Source organism: Channa argus, chromosome 14 (assembly GCF_033026475.1).
Source record: "Channa argus isolate prfri chromosome 14, Channa argus male v1.0, whole genome shotgun sequence".
Lineage (NCBI taxonomy): Eukaryota > Metazoa > Chordata > Actinopteri > Anabantiformes > Channidae > Channa > Channa argus.
Window position 1 is genome coordinate 8,991,071 of NC_090210.1, and position 14,015 is coordinate 9,005,085.

Below are 14,015 nucleotides of genomic sequence, written 5' to 3' on the forward strand. Positions count from 1 at the left end.
GGCTCTTCTTCAGGTTTGTACTGAACTGATCCATACTTTCAGTTCTGACAATATTCCATCAGACTCAGAAATCTGTGTGTTCGTGTCCAGCAACCAGGTAAACTGCCACTCTGCCACCATTAAAAACTCACAACACTTGCTGAAAGGAGACAAGAAATTAATTTGGCAACATGGACTCATAGAAATTTGTTTCCAATCATAAGTAATGCATCAACATGTCCAAAGGTCAGATTTTTTAAATTTACATCAAATATTAGAAAGAAATTACAGTTTGTCACTGTAACATCACAGCCATCAAATGCATGTGTGGTTAGAGGGTCTGTGGAAAAATTTATCTACTTACGAAATCCAATAATAAGTGGATATTCAGTAAAATGGGAACCCTTAATACAACCCCAATTCCAAAGTAGTTGGATGTGTAAAACATAAATAAAAACTGTGTGAAAAGTAAATAAAAAGGTTTATGTTTATGTTCTATTGTGAATAAAATATGGGTTGATGAGATTTGCAAATCATTGCATTTTGTTTTTTACGTTTTACACATCGTCCCAACTTCTTTGAAATTGGGATCGTATATAAATTGTTACTATGTGGTTTTCAGACCCAAAAGGACATACAAGGAAGGTTACGGGTTGGCAGCAAGGAGAGACTGGCTTTCTTTGGGCAAGTTCAGCTGAACCCTTTGCACTCCAGTTATCAAGAAATAAAAGTTAAAGCCAACTTTACCCACCAACTCCAGGTAAAACATCTTCAATAAGAAAACTGTTTAGCATACAAAATGGCACAGCCTGGTTACATATTTCAAGTTTTTTTTGTGCAACGTGGTGATTTGTATGATGTTTGCTGACTGCACCAGTGTATTAACTGATGTAATGTAAGTCCAACACTGTACAGTATACTTTAGAGTAGAGCAGGCCAAACATTGGGATCTGTTATTGTCGTTACAGCTGCATCTCCCCTCATCTGCTATAATGGAGGGAGATGTACACTGGAACCCCAAAAGCAACACTGACTTTGATTATCAAACCAGAGGGAAGCTGAGAATAGAGCGACAGCAGTGCCAAGTGAGAAAAACAAAATCTGCATTTTCATTATTGCTCGTTTAGCCAGCAGTGTTTCTGATAAATGTTCTTTGCTTTGCTTTAGCTTTTTGTACAGCTGAATGGGACATCAGGTAGAGTGGGACTATATTCATCTATCAGCCATCCCTTCAAATCAAAGATTCCCAAAACACTACAGGTGGGCTGATAAAGTTTTGAATTCTTACAACTAACTCAGTTCAGGGACGATATTACCAGTGATCAACATAATAGACTTTTAGCATCTGTCTTATCAGTTTGCCTATTGTTTATTAAGATGAAGGCCACTGCAGACATGTGTAAAGGGAGCAGCTCAGTTCAAGTGAGGGCTGATGGGAAGGAAAGGGTGAAGATGGACACTCAGATTTCCCATTTCCACCAGAGGGAAAACAAAACTGTGGGACTGAGGATGAATGTATCCCAAAGCTTATTGCCCGTTGCCACTGACCTACATCTAAATATGGCTGCCAACATGTCCTCAGATAGGTGTGCACATCCACATGTATTTTAGCATGTTCAAAGAGAGAGATATGTGTTTTTATAGTGTAAATGACTTTTAATATCATTTTTATCATGTTTTCTGCTCCCAGTGTGTCTCTATATGGCTCCTATAAACAGGGACAGGAGGCATTTCTAGCTCAGGTCAAAGGTTCCTTAAAAAACACCCACAGTCTCCAGTTGGCTGTGTCATGGGAACTGAGACACTCCATGGTCAGTTTTGCTTTTCTTCCTCCAGCCCTGGGGTTGGATGGGACACTGGAACAGTCTGAGAGTCTTACTGAAGGTAAAGGTTTATATGCAAATGTTGATATATTAATATCTGTTATATTAACCCATGATTTGTGCTTTGATGATTTAGTTTTGACTTTGTGCGTGTGTATGGTGTGTGTGCTGCAGGACAGTTAACAGTCAGAGTAATGGACACCTTGTACACTTTGGACCTGAGGCATCAGGAGGATTCTGAAGAACCTTTGGACATAAACAATGAGGGAGGCATGATGGAAAAAAAGTCCCATAGGGCCTGTGATTGGCTGTGTGTTTGGTCTGGGGAGGAGAATTTGTGTGTGAATGTGAGCCGCCAACAAGGGAATCATGGATGGCGTGAGGTCTATGCCCAACTTTCTCACTCTTTCCAACTGCTTAAGGCCAAAGGTAATTACTGCGTTACATATAGCACACTTTATATTTTATGTTTATGTTTTCTGCTTTCTCAGTCTTAGTCTCATCTGACTATAGGTGTACCTGCCAACAGTAGTGCCCAGGTGAGATGGGGTCAGACTGGTAATAGACTTTCAGTCCTGGCACAGCTGTGGGCTGGACTTGAACATTTAAAAGTGCAGTTTATTGGAGGAAAGACAGACCATCTTATCCCACGATGGGAGTACTTCTTCAGGCTGCAAAACCAAGTCAAAGCCCTGCTGAATAGAGGGCTGACAAGCTCCACTGAATCCCAAGCACACTACCAGGTATGGGACTATCCTGACTAAGTACTATATGTTTTAAGTGTCTGTAATTGTGTTCTCTTTGGTTTGTTTGTTCTTTTTGATTTGGTTTTGTTTTTATGCGTCACAATTCATTTTTTTCTTTGGATGGGCAGTTAGAAGCAGCAGGCCTTGGCACAAGTTTGGTCCTTCTTATGGAAGATGAGAAAATGGTTGATGTCCTTTTAAATATTGGATCCAAAAACAACACAGCTATATTGGTACTATCTTTATGGCAACAGATGGAGCTGCTCCAGGGATTCATACCCAGTTCTTTACAGGTAAGTTTTACATGATTTACACACAATTATCCCTGGAAGATCTGTAATGCTTTGTATCATCAGCATGTATGATAACAAACACAATTATAATTAAATAAAGTACAAACGAGTAATGTATCATAAGAATAAATAAAGCCCGGTGATTGATCCCTGAGGGACACCTTGACTTTTTCCATTGTTCCATCTCTCACATAAAAAACAAAAAGAAATTCTCCCTCCATCTAAGAGCTGAATCATGCTCACAGAGCAATTAATATGTGTTGTTTTATAAACTCAGATTAAAGGATAAATAGTTTGAGTAGTACATGTGAATGGAGGCCATTAAAGTTCCCTCTGACTTCCTTAAAATATCTCTCTACTTCTACCAGAAAAATGCCTCCAGATGACATCACTTGGCGGAACCTTCAGTTCAGATTATGTTATCTTGTTGCTCACACCATGGATTTTGTAATCATGGTCAACATGCTTTTCCAGAGCTCCCCCAGATGACCTCATCTTAACTCCTAATGATTAAAAATGTCTCCATAGTGATGTTAACTAATTTTTTTTGCTAGAATCTGAGAAATATTTTAATATATATAAAAATTGGGGAAGATTGGCCCTTTAACATGTTAACCCACATAACGGTGGTTAAAAGTTCAGTAATTCCTCACAAATTCTTCCATCTCCTCCTTTGGTTTTTCCTTTGATAAACAACTTTGTCATCAGGGGGTTTTGTTTTCACAGATGAACTGCACAGGGGACGCCACTGCAGATCGACTCTCAGCCCACTGCTATGGAAATGTGACGGGTCACACCATGGAGGTACAAGTCTTTCGCTCCTATAGACCACACATCAGGCTCTGTTATGGCCTGTCTCTTACTCACCCTAGCCTTAGTGCTCAAGCTAAAGGCTGTTACAGTTTTAATGGTCAGAAGGAGCTCAGAGCCAATCTCACTCATTCTTCTACACTCCTGCTGATGTACTTGGGCTTACCCACCAAATGTGGACTGAGGATGCTGCTCCACCCAGGGCCTCAGAGAAGGGCCTTGGGTATAAGAGTCGTGGGTGGCCCTTGGAAAATTTATTTAAATGTGGGATTGAAGTTGGAGAGGCCTGGGCTGTTTAACTGGCGTGGGCTATTTGAGTATGGCAACAGCAGTGATATACACAAGGCTGAGGTCACAGGTCAGATGAGTTCAGAGAGCTGGTGCCACACCTGGGCAGATATCAGTGTAGCACTGGGCTCAATCAGCTCCAGTTTGTTGGTTTCTGTCCGATGTCAAGGGATGGGGAGGCTGGTGTGGGTGCATGTTAGGAGTATTGAGGGAGGGATGCCACATAAATCTCTTTTAACCATACATGGACAAGAAGAGGAAGATGGACTCAAAGGTTCTCTGGGTTTAGAAAGCCAGAAAGACTCCCTCCAGTGCCTCTTTTCTGTACTGCTGAAGAATCAAAAGTTTGAAGTCAGCTCAAGTCTCCAGCACCACTGGACCTCTTTTTTCTCCATATTTCCAGAGAAACTGGAATTTCAGGTATCCGGCCAGCTCAACAACACCTCCCTTTCTGGCAGTGCTCGATTCTCCACCAGCTCGGCTCAGATGAACATGACGGTTGCATGGGAGCCGTCCACATCCTTTAGGGTCATACTTCAGCAAAACTTGGCTTTGACTGGTTTACCAGGGGTGCTCAATGTCCGCATGTCATCCACAGCTAATCAAGTCCAGTTTGAACTGGAAGGTGACATGTGTGCACTGTTTCTTCTGGCAAATCAGCACAGGAGAGAAGAGTCCAGGAGCACCAGCTGGAGTGTTTTTGTCCAGCAGTGATGTGTCTTACTGAAGGTTAGAGAGGAAACAAGATAATGTGTCCAGAAACTTGTTTCCGAGTGATAGGGAAGTAAAAGAAACATCTTCACCTGGGAGATGACTCTTATCTTTGCATTACAATGCAAATTTCCTGGATAACAGCAAAGCTCTATAAAAAAATAAAGTAAGAAGATGATTGTTGAAAAGAAAGGCTGTCCCACTTATATGTATCCCAACAGGAAAAATCTGAATCATTTACTGTATATCTTGAATTATTCCCTTGTTCATTATTTTAATGAGCACCAGTGGTCTGGTGTGTATAAGAATTTCGGTATATTCATGTATAACTGGTGTTAGATGATCTATTGGTGCCAAACACCCTATGGTCATCTATTTGTGTCTGCTTTTAATTTTATAAGAATTTGATCATTCTTGACATTTTTTTAAGAATTGCAAAATAACCTCAGTTCTAATCCATCTTCGTTCATTTTCTTTTCTTTAGACTCTTCTGCCTTCACAGACCTCAGTCAACGTCTCAGTCTCACGTTCTGACTCCTGCATCAATCTCAGTACTGTTCTCCAGGCTGAGGAGAAACAAAAAGGCAGTGTTACTGTGTACCTAACTTATCACCCCAGTCTCAGTCTGAAGGCCTCTGTCCAGCACACTATAGAGGACATACAGTTGTTGGGCTTTCCCTCCCATGGAGCACTAAGCCTGTCAACTACACAACAGCCTAGTGTGGAAGCTGGGTTGGAGGTCGGACGCTGTTATTTCAGGAGTAAATTGGGAAAGACAGAGGAAACAGAAAGGGACAAGTCTTCTTACACCCTTAATACGACCAACTACTGTCCTGCTCTACAGGTAAGAAAACAGATCAGTTCTGTGTAAAACTGCTTGTGAAAAATTGCATAAACTCATATGTTTAAGATGTAAATAATGCTTTTACCTCGAACTGTGACAATGCATTTTTCATCACAGTTAGAAACACAGGCATTTACTACACTTCACATCTGTCTTTTGACATAGTTTCTGTTAACAGGTCAAGCTACGGCTCATTTACTGTATCAGTAGCCTCATGGGGAAACAATACTGCAGGCTAGACACCTTGTGCAAGGTGAATGAATAATGTATATAACTACAATTGTCTCTGACAACTAATAAATGTTTTGCATGTGTGTTTGTGGCATAGGGAACTGTCCTCCCAGTGTTCTCAACTCTTCATGGCCTCCTGTCAGTCGCCCCCTGTCAGCTGATGCTGACATCCTCTCTCAGGGCAGACAACCAAGACCTCTCCCTGGAGCTGAGTCAGTCCTGCAAGCCTCAGCATCTTTCTGGGACCCTCACTCACTCCTTCCCTGCATTGAAGAGTCGAGGTCTCCCCCAGCTTATCAGTATAGAGGCCACTGCTCCTGCAGATCCTGCACAGGCTGAGAGTGTGTTCTTTAAAGCTGAGACATGTCACATTAGAGCCAACAGACTGATAGAATCCAAAGGAAGAATACAGTGGCTCTGGGCTCTGGATTCCAAGTGCCCATTGTTACAGGTAGAGGCTGGTGGATTATTAATAAAGTTTTATTGTAGTAGTAACTGGATCTACCAACCATGTAACCTAAAATCTCAAATCATAACAAGGTCCCACTGGTTACAGATGTACTTATATTACTTATATTACCAAGTATTTCAAATTTAGTCACAAAGCAACATTACACAAAGCAGTCCACCATCCTGTCACTGTTTGAGTAAAAAATAAATCTATGTTCAATTCTGTGAAACCATATATTCCTACATTGTCTCATGTTACTCTAAAGTGTGCAATATACATACTGTAGGGACAAAATTGAGATCTCAGGTAAGTGGGCTTCTATTTTTCATTAGTTTCTCAGTTATTTTGTATTATATTAGATTATTACTTTGAGTGAACATAATCTTTTAAAAACATACACAAATATCAGAATATCTGAGCATTGGTGTGCCCCCCTCCCCATTTTTTGGTTTAATGCTGTGAACTCCACAAGTTTGAGCAAAATCTAATGACCCTGTTGTGCCAGATCAATTTGATCTTTAATTCCATTGTGGATGCTTGGCTCTCTTAAATAAAGGCTGAGGTCAGTTGGCTGATGAGGAAAGCTCTTGTTTATTACAATGTTAACAAAAAAATGTCACAATCTACAAATGCAGTCTTCAATGTATTCAAATCCCTGTTTAAGAGTATTTCATCAACCTGTTGAAAACAAGATCATTATTCAACTATTTTCTTTCCAAGAAGTCTCCAATACTTTTGGGATGCCAAGAACATGTGGCCGATGTATTTCTTTGCTACCAATAACAACAGTCCTCTTGTCCCTTCCAGGCCCATTTGAATGGGTCAGTGTGGCTAGACCGTGGGGGTATGTGGACAGCCATGGCGGACACTTATCTGGAAGGCAAAAGAGGTATCCTCAGGCTTAATGCAAAGCCCTGGCCAGAGCTGAGTTTGGAGGGTGAGTTCAATCACAACCTCCCTGCACTCAGAGGTTTACCTGAACGCAGCATAGTGAGAGCAACCAGCAGGACAGGGAAACAACGGCATGACACTGAGGTCCTCGTTCAGATGGATGACTGTGTCGTCCGAGCCAGTGGAGCTGTGACGTCACATCCAGGTCTGCAGGGGTCACTGGGGTATCACAACAACTGTACAGTGATTCAGGTGAAGTAAACATACCGTTGGTCATACTGTACATTATTCTTTAATTTTCTGTACAGATCAGATCGGTAATTTTGCTATATCCTTTTGTAAACACTCTTGTAGGAGTATGGTAGTCCTGACAGGATGCAGGCCTCTGGGTCACTGGTTGTCTCCCCAGTTTTAGCCAAATCTCAGGTCTCCCTGGCGATAGATGATAAAGAGTTACAGGCAACAGTGGCTCTTAAGAAAACTAAGGTGTGTAAATCCACAGATTGCAATTTAGTGATTTAACATTTTGTTGTATTACATGTAACATAAGGATGTAACCCTAGTTTTGTCTATAATTGTTGCAGGATAAAAATGAACTGTCCCTAAATGTGAACCACTCTGTGCAACTGTTCAAGAAGCTTGGTCTCCCAGCAAATGCAGCAGTAATACTGAATTCTGAGAGTCAGAACAATGACTCATACTTTTACATCTTCAGCAGCCATGCAGGAAAGCCAATGGTAAGAGCAATATTATCAGAGAAATTCTAATGTTTGGTTAAATGCACATCACAGAAGACCAAGGCCAGGATAATAGTTTATAACCTGACAATAAATGTTAAACAGCAGCAGGTTCTTTAGTAAAAAATACATGGCATTAGATTTTGACTTTTGTCTTACAGCAACTGGAATGTTTTTCTGAATGTTTTACAGCTCACTCAAGAAATGACAGTGACAAAGTCATCTGAAACAATGAGAGTGAAGAGTAATTTCAGACATACTGTGAACTATCTGAAGAAACTGGGAGTCCCCTCAAACAACAGCATCCAGGTTAGATACCCAAATACATCCAATTAGTTATTAGTTATGAAGAATGATTATTAATTTACTGTTAACAGCTCAATTATAAATACGGGTTATGTCTCCTTCACTGTGTGCACAGGTAGAGCTTGGATCGGCTGAGGGCAAGTCATTGACCTTACAGTCCCAGTTTGGAGGTCAGCAAGCGGGTATAAGACTTAAGATAAAATGTTACTCTATGACCAAAGAGATTAGAGGAAGCATGTGGCACAGCTTGTCACAGCTACAGAACAGAGGACTACCATACAATATAGAGGTAACTTCATTGATGTTTTATAATATTTCCCTCCATCTCTGCTTGACAACATGTTCTATTGTATTTGTAAAAGGGGTAACCAAAGCCCACATCTCTGTTGTGACTTTTTTCTCCAAGGGTCTATATTCCATCCAGGGGGTGTTTTCTCAGCTTCAGTCCAGGGCTCTGCTCACTGTTGATGGACACAAGCTGCTTGACTCTGGTGTGAATGTCAGTGTGGCTGATGGCTGTCTGGCTGTGCAGCTCTCCTACTCTCAACCAGCCTATCAAACAGGGGCACAACACAGTGTGGACACTGTACTGACAGTTCAGTTTAAAGGTCAGACTGTATTAACCTCTTGATTTCACATGTGTGTCCAACAGCAGGTTTTGCTATTGTTTCCTGAGGTACAGGAGGCGTACTTGTTACTACAGGTGTTCTTTTGAATAAAGAGAAGACAAATTCTGAGTGTTCTTTTCTAATTGTTTAATAATCACTGATTATGAAGTCATTTAGTTAAAATGGAAACATTTTCCCCCCATGTGTTGATTTTAAACCTGACTCAGCTATTTAAAAACACTTTAACAGTGCTCTGATCCTCTGCAGGTCCTCTGTTAAGTGCCTTCGTAGATATTCACTATCATGACTGGAGAGTCCGAATGATGGGTGACATAGGAGGCTGGGGGGCGCACAGGGGGTCCAAGGATGCCAGAGTCACATTAAAACACACGATACAGGGACAAACTACTGCCACACTACAGGTGGGGATAGCATGCCTCAATTTCCTCAATTTCATGTGTCCTTGAAAATCATTGTGCCTCACTTCAGGTTCAGTGTAGCATAAGTTGGGACAGAATTTAATGCTCTACTTCTCAGTGCTTTCCTGTAATAAGTAGCTCTGTGCTTGGAAATGTAGGTGGAGGCCTGGGGAAGACTTACTGACTCACAGCTGAGGTGCTCCATAGCTGTGAACCCTGAACTCAGCAACTCACTTGCTCTCATCATCCAGGGACACCGTCTGACTCATGGGTACTGTAAACACACACATACTGTACATGTCAGTCACACTGCCTTATATTTTGCAACATTAAAAAGAATTCAGAAAATCTAAACTACAATAGTAAACACTAAACCATGTGATTAGTTATAAGTGACAGATGTTCTTCTAGGAAGGACCTGATGGTGAAGGTGGTCCAGAACATTCCTAAGATGTTGGTCTACATACCCTCTCAGCTAAATGTCCGCTCTCAGGTGGGCTTCCTATTCCTGTTTGAAAAACAATAAAGCTACATGCTCTGCAAGATGTGTATTGGATGTGTATTAGAAAATGTGAACTGTTAACACAATTCTGATGTCTCCCTGTATCATCTCTTGATATCCTGTTGTCATGTTTTCCTTCCTGCTGCAGTTTATGCATGCATCACAACACATGTCAGCATCTGTCTTCACTCTCTAGCTTAACCAGTCAGAGTCCAGTGTAGCAGGTTTGGTGGAGGTGACTTCAGGCAGAAGGAGACTGTGGGCTCTGGGGGAACTGGGGGCCATTGAGAGTGGATACAGGCAGGCTCTTGAGATCAAACACTCTTACCCACAGGTACTTATAAGTTTTGCAGTGCCAAATTCATGAACAGGCAAAAGTCATGCATGAATGTTGTTTCCTTGTCTGTGCAGGTTTGACGTTTTGAGTCTCAGAGCGCAGAAGTAGAAACGAAATCACAGTAGTTAAAGTAACTCTCACTGGCAATTCTAAAAAGGATAACTAATAACTTGTGTTCTGAAAAAGTTATTTACTTGATTTATTATAGTCTTATTTTTTTTCAATCAGATGAACACACACAGTAGATAATTAAGTGTTTGGGTTTCTTCTCTAGTTGAGGCCACTCCCCAGGATGGTAGCAGTGAGGACGGTGTATGAAGCCAGAAACTGGAGCTATCAAGTTCAACATGGAGCTGTGTGGGGAAACCAGGAGTTCAGCTTGTCTGGTCTCTACTCTGCTCCAGCAGCACTGGAGATGGGGAACAAGACCCTGAAGGGTAAAGCATTGCAGACCAAATCTGCAGAGCTACACTCCCCTCCAAAAATATTGGAACAGTGAGGCCAGTTTGACATCAGAATTGAATATGAGATAATAGATCAACATTTCAGAGGAGACTGAAGGGAGTAACCCCTATTACAATCAACAACTGGAACAGGCTGCAATGAAAGCCTAAAAAAAGCATTGAAAAAAAAATGCAAAAGTTTAGTGATGTCAGTGGGTTGAAGGCTTGATGCAGTTATTGCAAGCAAAGGATTTGCAACTAAAAATACTAAAGTCTTATTCACTTTAATCTATTATAAGGTGATCTGTTGTAATACTTTTACTCACATGAGTATGTGGGTACATGGGTTCAAACAAAAGGTGCTATCTTCTAAGTTGTAAATCAGATCCAGATACAAATACCTGGAAATAAAAGCTGCAATCTCTTGTCTCCTATTCATCGCTTGATGTCAAACCCAAATGTTTTCAGTCCACAGCAAAAATAAATAAAATAGACTAAAAGCACAAGGGGATAAAATAGTTTATCCTAACTGTGGAGTAGTGAAAACAATGAATCAGTTCCATATAACCTGTGTCTGCTATTTATAGCCCTTTTTTTCCTCTAGAAAATTTTGGCTCAACCTGAGGGATATCTTCTCTAACAAAATGTACATAGAACAGAAATAATTGGAGTTACGTAGATTGTGTTATATTTATTTTCTGTTTTTAACTTTAGTTCAGATCAGCTGTATTCCTCGCTGGACCAATTTGGAGGTGACACAGGAGCGTTCCTTGCATGGTCGATTAGACAGCATGTTATTGGGCTGGACGAGGCATGGACGACTAGAGCAGGTCAGATTTAACAGACTGTCTTAACCCTAAAAAAGATGACGTTAATTCAAACCATCTGGGGTCATTATTTTGTCTCTGGTTCTGATCTTTATCTCCTTTTGTGCCTCTTTAATTATGAAGATTGTCATAATCCATTCTATAAAAATGTAATGAATATTTTTATATAAAATGGTAAAGTAGTTTTAAACATAGTTTTGGTGCTTCAAATTGAAGTTTCATAAAGGTTGATGCATCTCTGGTTTTCCAAAAAGCTTCGAGCTCGCAGCTCATGGAGACATTCAGAGGAGATGAATGAGACCAAACTGGAGCTGAAGCAGCCGTTCTCCTCCACACTCAGCCATCTGACCTTTCATAAACTGTCACACAGCTCACAGAGGACACAACACAGCAGCTACCAGGTACATAGGATCTTCACATGTATAGGATCCCTCACATAGGGCACATTTATCAAAAGTAAAGCTTAATTTAATTGTGCATTCAGACCAGTCTGACAGTGGACAGTGCAGTCCCTGTCAACATCTCGCTCACGCTAAACAAACAGTGGAAGAACAATTCCAGCAGGGGGCAGGCATGTGCTGTCTACTCAACACAGCAGGTTGGTGGATTCTTCTTCTAGACTACATGATAATCTACAGTACTTGTGTATGATAACTTTTTATTGTGTGTGTGTGTGTGTGCGCAGATGGCAGTATCTTTTGTTAAAGGATGTGTGTCAGTGGATCAGGAGAGTAACTTATATTCACAGAATGCAGAGCTAACATGGGACAACAGGAGTATCAAACAAGGCATAAAATACCAGGTACTGATAATTTGTGAATGGAAAAAATATATAATGTCTTCTCTCCTCTTTATATTACAGTTGATGGTCAGTACTGAGACTTCGGTTTGTGTTTCTGTTTGCTGTTTCTAGAAGGGTTTACAAGGAGTGCATAGACTTCAGGTTAATTTTGAGCTGGACAAAGTGTCTCCTGCACCCTGTCCTTCACACACACTGCTTGTCAAAGTCCAAACCAACCTCCGGGATCATTTGGAGCACACATTGCTGCTCGGCCTCTGCCCTCCACGGCCCGTAAGTCCAGACATCAGTCCATCTCCTATTCCTGACTGCTTTCTTCTTCATGTAGTGGTTACTAGTTTAAGTTGCTTTCACATGTGAGAACACAAGGTGTAGATCAAGCTGCTATGTTGCTATGTAGAAATTAGTAACTGTTTATTTCCAAATGAAGTGAAAGTCCCCAAGTTTTTTATATTTATCATATTTGATTATTCATTTTTTGTATCTGCTAGGCTTCAAAAATGTTTTTGTTTTATGCATAAATCAATTTACACCATATATATGTTACACATACTGTATATACATTATCTTGTTTCTTTAGTAACTTGTTATCCACTTCTCAGATTTCTGTGGTGATTTAAACCTTTGTGTGTGTTTCAGACTCTGTCATTGTCAGGATCACACAGAGTAAACTCAGGAGAGGAGCTGTTTTACACACAGTCTCGTTTGTCTGTGACAGGACGGCCTTACGAGTGCAGCCTCACACTCGGCCTCATTAACTCCTCTACAGCTCAGGGCACCAACATATCTCTGTTCTCTGAGGTAAACAACCAGAACAAACCCCTTATTGTTAGTAAAACTTGAAACATTTCACTTCCATTTTATTGGATACATTATTTTTCAATTCAGTGCTGCCAGGGCATTGTAGTCATGTGGCATTAAATTGCCGTTGATGCTGCTACTCAGTTTGGTTTGGTATTTGTTTCTTTTGGAGGACAAACCTTCAAATCTAGTAAGTAAAGACATTTTTGAAAGTAAAGGCATTTTAGTTGATCCTCACTTCGTCAGTGGTTAACGTTAAAATTTGTATACATGTGACCGTGACTGTTTTAAGGACTACGGGACATTTTGGGAAATGCGCTTCTTTGTTTTCTTGTCAAACAGTAAATAGGAGGTTAATACTATTGTCATGTTGTCAATAAATATTAAACTACAGCCTCTTAGCTTAGAATAAAGATTTGAAATGGAGAATAACAGCTAGCACGGCTCTCTCCAAAGATAAAAAAAAATCCACCCACCAGCGTGTTTTACGCTCTTATAATAAGCACTAATAAACACTGTCAAAACCTTGTTAAAAATTAAGTTTATAAATGGCAAATTGTGGTTATATAAGTGGTGTGCTGAACTGTTTTTTTGGCTGTCTTGGCATCCTCACAGTGAGGATAACACTCATAAAAGTTACTGCTCTTTGCCCATCAACCTCTGTGAGACCATGTCATTTACATTTGGCAGTCTAGGATGGGTAACTGGAGTGTGGAGGTAGGGGGCAGTGCCCTGTCTTGGACCCGGGGGTCTGGCCTCAACATGCAGGTCAGACTGGACCACAGAGAGAAAATCTGGTTGAGTGGGACGGTAGAGGGACAGTGTGTTCAGACCACAGCAGGTTATACATATATAAACGGTAAATAAAGATAAAATTCTATTATATTCTCAAAAATACCAAAAATAATAAAATAATGATAATAAAGAATTGAATCTCTTTATGTGCAGGTCCACACCTTCGTGACGATCTCATTGTATCAGCATGTGTGGGAACAAATGAAAGTTTGATGCTGAACATGCAGCAGAGAGACAGCAGCAACAAATCTGAAACTGTGGGCAGTTTGTCTGTGGGAGCAGCCAAACAGAGGCTTGTGCTGTCAGCAACAGGCTGCTTGAAGAGTCTGACTGCAGTGGAGGTATGACCTATATAAAAAAGCAGTTATGTTTTA

General features: G+C 40.7%; 1 protein-coding gene across 12 annotated transcripts in view; it reads left to right on the forward strand.

Annotated features, from left to right (window-relative positions):
* LOC137098164 (uncharacterized) overlaps positions 1 to 14,015 on the forward strand; it is a 32,943-nt gene that overhangs the window by 13,952 nt on the left and 4,976 nt on the right. For all 12 annotated transcript variants that reach the window (XR_010910569.1, XR_010910568.1, XR_010910570.1 and 9 more), the window contains 31 exons: positions 14 to 97; positions 602 to 739; positions 948 to 1,064; positions 1,147 to 1,239; positions 1,357 to 1,565; positions 1,670 to 1,863; positions 1,977 to 2,231; positions 2,316 to 2,545; positions 2,677 to 2,841; positions 3,568 to 3,645; positions 5,135 to 5,494; positions 5,823 to 6,176; positions 6,984 to 7,319; positions 7,422 to 7,553; positions 7,652 to 7,804; positions 7,997 to 8,113; positions 8,226 to 8,399; positions 8,517 to 8,718; positions 8,986 to 9,140; positions 9,296 to 9,408; positions 9,549 to 9,630; positions 9,836 to 9,973; positions 10,251 to 10,413; positions 11,134 to 11,249; positions 11,501 to 11,647; positions 11,731 to 11,844; positions 11,932 to 12,048; positions 12,160 to 12,318; positions 12,685 to 12,846; positions 13,537 to 13,705; positions 13,795 to 13,982. Coding sequence is in view for 8 of the 12 variants with exons in the window: in XM_067474094.1 (XP_067330195.1) it covers positions 14 to 97; positions 602 to 739; positions 948 to 1,064; positions 1,147 to 1,239; positions 1,357 to 1,565; positions 1,670 to 1,863; positions 1,977 to 2,231; positions 2,316 to 2,545; positions 2,677 to 2,841; positions 3,568 to 3,645; positions 5,135 to 5,494; positions 5,823 to 6,176; positions 6,984 to 7,319; positions 7,422 to 7,553; positions 7,652 to 7,804; positions 7,997 to 8,113; positions 8,226 to 8,399; positions 8,517 to 8,718; positions 8,986 to 9,140; positions 9,296 to 9,408; positions 9,549 to 9,630; positions 9,836 to 9,973; positions 10,251 to 10,413; positions 11,134 to 11,249; positions 11,501 to 11,647; positions 11,731 to 11,844; positions 11,932 to 12,048; positions 12,160 to 12,318; positions 12,685 to 12,846; positions 13,537 to 13,705; positions 13,795 to 13,982 (5,214 nt within the window). In the remaining 4 variants the exon portion in view is untranslated. The remainder of the gene's footprint in view (positions 1 to 13; positions 98 to 601; positions 740 to 947; positions 1,065 to 1,146; positions 1,240 to 1,356; positions 1,566 to 1,669; positions 1,864 to 1,976; positions 2,232 to 2,315; positions 2,546 to 2,676; positions 2,842 to 3,567; positions 3,646 to 5,134; positions 5,495 to 5,822; positions 6,177 to 6,983; positions 7,320 to 7,421; positions 7,554 to 7,651; positions 7,805 to 7,996; positions 8,114 to 8,225; positions 8,400 to 8,516; positions 8,719 to 8,985; positions 9,141 to 9,295; positions 9,409 to 9,548; positions 9,631 to 9,835; positions 9,974 to 10,250; positions 10,414 to 11,133; positions 11,250 to 11,500; positions 11,648 to 11,730; positions 11,845 to 11,931; positions 12,049 to 12,159; positions 12,319 to 12,684; positions 12,847 to 13,536; positions 13,706 to 13,794; positions 13,983 to 14,015) is intronic.